This window comes from Phragmites australis, chromosome 24 (genome assembly GCF_958298935.1).
Source record: "Phragmites australis chromosome 24, lpPhrAust1.1, whole genome shotgun sequence".
NCBI lineage: Eukaryota > Viridiplantae > Streptophyta > Magnoliopsida > Poales > Poaceae > Phragmites > Phragmites australis.
In genome coordinates, this window is record NC_084944.1 from 6,368,717 (window position 1) to 6,377,180 (window position 8,464).

General features: G+C 46.7%; 1 protein-coding gene across 1 annotated transcript; it reads right to left on the bottom strand.

Moving 5' to 3' along the window:
• Positions 1–1,519: 1,519 nt before the first annotated feature.
• Positions 1,520–2,300, bottom strand: LOC133907002 (autophagy-related protein 9). The gene is made up of 2 exons (XM_062348973.1): positions 1,759–2,300; positions 1,520–1,679 (listed from the first exon to the last, which is right to left on the bottom strand). The coding sequence occupies exons 1-2, from the start codon at positions 2,274–2,276 to the stop codon at positions 1,520–1,522; spliced, it is 678 nt and encodes a 225-aa protein (XP_062204957.1). The 5' UTR covers positions 2,277–2,300.
• Between the last annotated feature and the right edge of the window lie 6,164 nt (positions 2,301–8,464).

Sequence of the window (8,464 nt, forward strand, 5' to 3'; positions counted from 1 at the left end):
CCTGCACTGCATTGTCACCAAGGAGTGCAAGGGCAGGCTAGGCATTAAGCACGTCGTTGCCCGACGCGACCACGGCCCATGGTCCCATGGTGCCGCTACACATAGCATGGCATCAATGGTTTCTCCCCATCGGGCATTGGCACAGCAGGGTCGTGTTACTAACGTGGGCTAATGCGCTGGCCACTGTTGTTGGGGCTTCGGAGGCAGCTTGTTGATGTGTGCCTGGTGAAGACTTAACTACTCCTGTTGTGATTTGGTGATGAACAATAAATGGCGACTATGGCAATGGTTCCGGCGAGTTCATGACTCCCTAGCCTTCTCCCTCCTTTACCACAAGACGGTAGGGCATTCTAGGGCAATTACTTGTATGTACGCCACTGTGGCACTGTATGTGCGTAAGCGCCCTGTAATAGTTCCTGGTGCGCTTATTGGTTGTCAAGAGAAATGTCGTCGAGGAAAGGTATTCATCGGCATTTAAGCAACAACTATGTTCACAAGTGCTGTAATTTTTATTTTCGCATGGCACATAATATATATACACCGTGGATGACCATACCTCGATGTATAATTAGCGTCGTGGCTGACCATATCTCAACATATAAAAAACTTTGTGGTTGACCATAGATCAACACGTATAATAACCATTGTGAAAGTAGCTCGATGTAATATGCATCATTTTTTACTCGACACTACACCACGCACACCGGATCATTGTCAGATCTGTCGGCAAAGGGCACATATATATACAAGGACACAAGACACATACAAAGAGCCGTGCATTTACTATCTGCTATATTTGATCAAATCTGACAAATAATAAGCTTCCTACTTTGTCCTCTTGTATCTGAATCTTTTGAGGTCACTTCCTGCCCACCTCTGCTATGGTTTCGATCTAACCTCAGTAGCTCTTTTCTCATCTCTTTATACCATTCTCAAATTTTTCAGATATGGCCGTTCATTCCTTGCTCTAATTGGTTGTTGTCATGATTCAGTCGATGACTTTTGCTGAATCCATTTTGCTTCTTAACAAGTTCATGGGGTTGAAACTGCATTTCAGAGTGTAGGGATCTAAATGACACGGCGGGACTATTTAGGAGCCGCCAACATAGTTTACTCTTTCTTTTTATCTCCTGCTATATTGTGTACATTGTCTAGTGTTATGTTTACATGTTTGTGTTGTAGTCGTAATATATATGGTCTAGTTTGTCACCGGCTTGAATTTAGTTGGAGAAACACATGGTCAATCTCTTAGCACCTTCATATGCACTCATGCGTAGTATTTATATAGTGGATGCTCCCATTTTGCCTCTCTATGTATGTAAACCCCAAGTACATGAAGAGCCAAGCTGAATGATAAAGAAGAGCGAATCAGAAACAAAACAAGACACCCCCCATTTTGCCGCCGGTTCACAGACAAAATCAAGGAAGCATGCATCTCTGCAAATGTGCGAATGCGCGATCTAATTGGAAAACAAGCCCGATCGATCGATCATTGGAAGATGGATCGTGTCGTACATGTTCATGCGAGGAGCCAGAAGTTCTTGTGGGTCTTGGTGTTGAGCAGGTAGCCGGCGTTCTGGCCCTTCTTCTGCACGCTCACGCACAGGCACTTGCTGTGCTCGATCAGGAACTCCGCCGTGTTGTCGTGCCCGCGGCTCGACCCGTTCGCGCTCCTGAACCTGATGAGCAAAGATCATTGGAGACGTGTTTCTGACATGCATGCATGCGTGGAGAACGTTGGTTGCATGACGGACGCACCCGAGGAAGGAGGAGACGCGGCGGTGGCCGATGACGAGGAGCTCGACGCCGCGGCGCTGGGACTCGGCGAGGATGGTCTGGGCCTTGGCCTCGCGGCCCTCGGTGGCGGGCTCGACGCGCACGGCGCGCACGCGCGCGCGCGGGTGCCGCGCCTTGCACGCGGTCCGCATCGCCTCCATGAAGTCCCCCGCGTCAGCGCCAGCGCCCGAGCCGCCCCCTCCGCCGCCGCCGAGCAACGCCGCGAGTGGGGAGCCGACGCTGCCGCCAGATCCCGTGCGGGAGGGCCCGGCGCCGCCACCCGCGGCGCCGCTGTTGGGGTGCGGCATGTTAACGTGGAGAAACAAGATGTCGTCGCCCTCCACGACGGCGTGGGAGAGCGCCCACTCCATCGCCGCCGTCGACTCGCGGCCGGGATCGGCTACGATCATCACTAGCCGCGGCTTGGCCGGTGCAGCCCCTGCGCCCGCACCGCGGCCGCCGCCGCTGGCGCCGCCCCGTCCGAGGTCGATCAGGGCCATGCTGCAGCCGGCCGACGTCGCTGCATGCAGGCACGCAGCCTCGCCGGCCTGGCTAGCTTAATTGTGGAGAAGTGTGGACGGCTGGCGCGTTTGCCAAGTTTGGGGTGGGGTGGAGAAGAGGAAGAGGTGCACGTACCCCTGCATGCCGGCCTCGGGTAATGCAACAGTTTCGTGAAGCGACTTTGGCGGGAGGCGCGGCCGCGCGGGGTGGGTGGGGTGCACCGGAAGTGAGCGGGAAGCAAACCTGCTTGTACGAGCGACCGCCATACCATCTGGCACCACAAACTTCTGCTTTAAGATTTGTGCGTGTTGACTTTTCTGTTCCCTCTCTCCTCTTTTTGTGCCAAGCACGGATGGCCTTTTCATTTTTGCGCATCTTTTTGCTGTTCCACTGCCGATGTATACGTCGTTCTCTAAATACTCCCTCATATGGGTGGCAGGTCGGGTCGGGTACCGTGGATTTTAGACCAAGAGGGGTGGGTCTACATGTAAAAACCATTTCATAGGACCATCGGGTCAGGGCTCTAACCCGAGTCGGGTTTGAATTCGGGTTTCGCTTTTCACCCGCGGGTGTCTTATGGGCCCCAAAATCTCAGGGCCCAATCCCAAGCTTTGGCCCATTCGTGGCATTCCCACTCTCGACCATATCTCCAGGGCACCGACCAGCCGTCTCACACACCAGCTCCTCTCCGCATACACCTGTAACCCATTCCCAGCTCTAGTACAGGGCACCATGCGTGGCGGCCGGGGGGGGGGGGGGCTACATGTGGGTCGTCGGCGGCTGCAGTTGCAGCTAGGAGCAACAACGGCTACAGGGGGGTGCCGAGATGTTGGACTATCGCTGCTGCGATGGGCGATGCCAAGGGAGGGTGCCTCTGCGATGGGCAATGGCGAGGGAGGGCGCTCAGGGAGGTGGTGGCGAATCTCGGGGAGGGCACTTCCAACATCGTCGAGGCGCCGACATCTGTTGCGTCGTTGCCAACTCCTCTTCTCGTGTGTCGGTGCATGCCCCTCCCTGACTCCCCCTCCCTCCTCATCTCGTGCATCGGGTCTCGGGTCCCTGACAGGGCAAGGGCCGGGACTTGTTTTACACAGCTATCCATTCCGGGGGTCAGGTCGGGTTTTGAGGTCTCAAGTTTCAGGTCGGGTGCGTTCTCGCTCTACCTGGCCTCAACCTGACCCATTGCCACCTTTAACTATGGTGCAGATGCAACAACAACAGCCAAATCATGTTCCTCAACCCCATCAGTCATCAAGACTTGGAGAATTCAAGAGAACTCAGCCCATAGTTTTCAGTCATGCAGTGGAGTCTATTGATGCAGATGATTGGCTAAAAGATATAAAAAGGAAGCTACAAGTTGCACAGTGCAATGACAGAGAGATGGTACTTTATGCTTCGTACCAACTCGCCGGTTAAGCTTTGGACGGATGGGAAGCATATTGTGCTGCACATGATAATCCAATAGTTATCACTTGGATGGAATTTAAATCCAGTTTCCGCACTCATCATGTGTCATCAGGAGATGTTCGTCCGAAGAAGAAATAATTCATGAGCTTGAAGCAAGGACCAATGACTGTAAAGGAGTATGTGACCAAGTTTACCCAGTTGTCTAGGTATGCTCCAAATGAAGTGGATACATATGAGAAGAAGCAAGAACGCTTTCTGGAAGGTCTGAATGATGCTATTAAATATGCCTTACTTCCTCAAGAGTTGCCTAATTTTCAAGCAATGGTAAACAAAGCTTTAGTGGTTGAACACAAACATTGTTAACTAGATGAGAAGAAGAGGAAGATGCCTTTCCAAGGAAGAGGAAGCAACACACGTCCCCGTGTGGCAACTCAAACTCTCCCGCAAGGTCCTATGTTCCGTACCAGGGACGTGTGGCAACTCAAACTCTCCCGCAAGGTCCTATGTTCCGTACCAATAATCAGTACAAGCCTCAGTCTCAAGCCCCTGTTCAGCGCTCCAACTATCAGACATCTTGTTCAACTCCACCATCTACTCCTCAAGTCAAGAACAATCCCGCTACTCCCGCCTCAGGCAAAGGATGTTTTCACTATGGAGAGCTAGGACATTATGTGAATCGGTGCCCTAAGAAGAATCTAAATTAGTCCAACACCAACACTCCGAAGTCCACCCAGTTTCAATCCCAGGCATGTAATGGAAATCAGACCCTTGTTCAGAACAACCGTGGACAACATAATTTCGTTCAAGGGAAGGTCAATCATGTCACCGCAGAAGAAGCTCAAGATGTTCATGATGTGGTGTACGGTATATTCCTTGTCAGCTCTCAGTCTGCATTAGTTTTATTTGATTCTAGAGCTTCACATTCTTTCATAACTACCTAATATGTTGCCAAGCATGGTTTACCTATAGTTATGATGAAACAACCTATGCTTATTAGCTATGCTGGAGGAGAATTGAAAGCATAATATATGTGTCATAGGATGAAACTTAAAATAAGGGGTAGACTTTTCAACAAATCTTGTAGTCATGGAATATAAGGGCATAGATGTTATCCTCGGAATGGATTGGTTATCCAATTTGATGGAGTAATTGAGTGTGCCAAGAGAGCAGTCCACCTGACTAGTGGAGATGGAACCAAAGTTAAGTTCGTAGCTACTACTTCAGCAGCAGAGGATTGTTCTCTCAATTTACTTGAAGAAAACCCCATTGATCAGATTAGAGTGGTTCGTGAATTTCTCGATGTTTCCCCCCAATGAATTTCCAGGTATGCCACTAGATCGAGAAATTGAGTTTGTCATTGAATTGGTACCTGGTACGACCCCTATAGCTAAAAGGCCATATAGAATGTGTGCTAATGACCTAGTTGAGTTAAAGAAGCAAATCCAAGAACAGTTAGGTAAAGATTTTATTAGACCAAGTGCGTCACCTTGGGGAGCCCCAGTTCTTTTCGTGGATAAGAAGGATAGTACTCGAAGAATGTGTAGACTACATAGTGCTTAATGATGTGACCATTAAGAACAAGTACTCGTTACCCCGGATTGAGGATTTGTTTGATCAGATGAGAGGAGCCTGAGTGTTCTCCAAGATTGATCTAAGGTCTGGATATTATCAGTTGAAGATTCGATCATCAGATGTACCCAATACCGCCTTCAGTACTCGATATGGACTATATGAGTATACTGTTATGTCTTTTAGATTGACCAATGCCCCAGCCTATTTCATGAATCTTATGAATAAGGTATTTATGGATTATCTAGATAAGTTTGTAGTGGTGTTTATTGATGATATTCTAATTTTCTCTAGGAGTGAAGAAGAACACAAAGAACATTTGAGAACTGTGCTATAGACACTTAGAGAGCATCAACCATATCAACTGTGATTTTTGGTTAGATCAAGTCGCTTTTCTCAGCCATATCATAACAGCTGGAGGTGTAGCAGTACATCCAAGCAAAGTGAAGGATGTGTTGAATTGGTTACCGCTTACCAATGTGTCAGAGATCCGAAGTTTTCTTAGTTTAGCAGGATATTATCGCCGCTTCATAGAAGGATTCTCTAAGATAGCCCAACCTCTTACCTCTTTGCTACAGAAAAATGTGGTTTTTAAGTGGAGCCCAACTTGTCAAGCAAGTTTTGAAGAATTGAAGAGGATATTGACTACAGCCTAGTGCTAGTTCTACCTGACATCAGCAAGAACTTTGATATCTATTGTGATGCTTTGCGACAAGGACTTGGATGTGTTCTTATACAAGAAGGTCAAGTCGTAGCTTATACGTCAAGGCAGTTAAGGAAGCATGAGGATCATTACCCTACACATGACCTGAAATTAGCAGCAGTGGTTGATGCACTAAAAATTTGGATACAATATCTCATTGGAAAATGGTGTGAGATATACACGGATAACAAGAGTTTGAAATATACATTCACCCAACTGGATTTAAACCTTCGTCAGCGCCGATGGCTAGAGTTAATCAAGGACTATGATGTGGGAATCCATTATCACCCAGGAAAGGCTAATGTGGTAGCCGATGCATTGAGTCAAAAGAGTTATTGTAACTCGATGATGGTTCAAGATAGTCAACCCGAGTTATGGAAAAAGTTTGAGAAGCTTAACCTTGGTTTTGTAGCAGATATAGAAGCAACTACCATAGAAGTTGATTGCACATTATAGCAAGATATTCGTAAAAGGTCAACTTGAAGATGAAAAGCTCAAGGAAATAAGGCAGCTTATTAAGGATGATAAAGCACCAGGCTTTACAGAAGTCAATCAAGGTATTATGTGGTTCAAAAAGAGAATCTGTGTGCCCAATCAGAAGGCCATTAAAGAGTTAATTTTAAGGGAAGCCTATGATTCAACATATTCCATTCACCCCAGAATTACGAAGATGTATCAAGATCTCAAGGATTATTATTGGTGGTATAGAATGAAAAGAGATATTGCAGAATATGTAGTCCTGTGTAATACTTGCCAGAAGGTCAAAGCAGAACATCAGAGATCAGCAGGATTCCTACAACCTTTGAAGGTACCTAAGTGGAAATGGGAGGAAATCGGTATGAATTTTATTGTCGGATTACCCCGTACACAAGGACCCGGTTAAGACTACATATAGTGGAACCAGACTAGCAGAGATGTATATGTCAAGAATAGTGTATTTGCACAGAGTACCGAAGAAGATTGTTTCGGATAGAGAAACTTAGTTTACTTCCAAGTTTTGGTAGAAGCTACACGAGTCTATGGACATGAAGCTGGATTTTAGTCCTGCCTATCATCCTCAAACAGATGGTTAGACTGAGAGAGTAAATCAGATACTCGATGATATGTTAAGAGCGTGTGCTCTGAAGTATGATAAAAGTTGGGATAAGAGTCTATCATATGCAGAGTTCTCGTACAACAACAGTTATCAGGCAAGTCTCCAAATATCTCCATTTGAAGCCCTTTATGGAAGAAAGTGTAGAACACCGCTTTTCTGGAATGAGACTGGAGAAAGTCGTCAAGTTTTTGGCCCAGAAGTTCTACGAGATGCAGAAAAAAAAGTTCAGATAATTTGAGAGAATCTAAAGATTGCACAATCGAGACAGAAAAGTTATGCTGATATCAGACATAGAGAATTGGTTTTTGAAATTGGAGATTTCGTTTATCTCAAGGTTTCACCCATAAGAGGCCTTTGTAGATTTAAGGTCAAAGGGAAGTTATCACTAAGATTAATTGGACCTTTTAAGATACTGGATAAAAGAGGAGAAGTAGCTTACCAGTTGGAGTTATCGCCTTAACTAGCAGATGTGCATGATGTCTTTCATGTGTCTTAGTTGAAGAAGTGTTTTCGAGTGTTCGAAGAACAGTTGTCAATGGAAGAGTTGGATGTTCAAGAAGATCTCTCCTATACAGAATATCCAGTGAAGATCATTGAAAGATCAGAAAGGGTTATCAGAACCAAAGTGATACCAATGTGCAAAGTGCAGTGGAGTCACCACTCAAAGGATGAAGCAACATGGGAAAGAGAAGAAGATCTAAAGTCAGAGTTTCCTCATCTTTTCTCCAATCTGTCCGAATCTCGAGGGCGAGATTCATTCCAAGGGGGGTAGGTTTGTAACACCCTAATTTTCAAATTTGGAAGTTTCTAAAATTGTCTATATTTTAATTTGAGTTTGAATTAAATAGCCTAGGTTTAAAATCTAATTTATAAAATTAAATTCAAAATGAACATAGGCTATATTTGATTTATATGCATTCATGCTGAGTATAGGCATGTAGGGTTTTATGTGGAGTTTATTTGGCTTTGTTTGAGTTGATTTTGTTTTGAATTTGAATTTCAAATGAATTTAGAAAAGGAAATAAAATAGAAAAAAAAATAAAACACTTCCTGGGCCGCTTCCTCTCCCTTTCGGCCCGCCCAGCCAGCCGACCCGGCCTGCCCTGCTCTCTCTCGCTCTTGGCCTGTTTTTCGCGCGCATGCCCGCCTCGCCCTGGCCTGCCTCCCGTGCTCGCCAGCCAAGCGCCCCGCTCAACCGACCATGTGGACGCTCCCTCTCCGCTTTCCGCCTTCTTCATGCGGCTGACACACGGGCCCCGTCCCCTACCTCTTGTTCCCGAGCTGGACTCTATCCCCGTCGCCGTGTCCTAGTTGAACCTGCCACCACCCTAGCTTGATCTCTAAGCCGAGCCCTCGCCTATAAATAGCAGCCGAGCAAGCCTTTACACCCCTCGTCTGGATTCTCCCGCAAG

Excerpts from the sequence above, each read along its gene's own strand:
- LOC133907002 (XM_062348973.1), bottom strand. The coding sequence starts at position 2,276 with ATGGCCCTGATCGACCTCGGACGGGGCGGCGCCAGCGGCGGCGGCCGC. Across the intron at positions 1,680-1,758 it reads CGCGTCTCCTCCTTCCTCGG|GTTCAGGAGCGCGAACGGGT; the intron begins GTGCGTCCGTCA and ends TTTGCTCATCAG.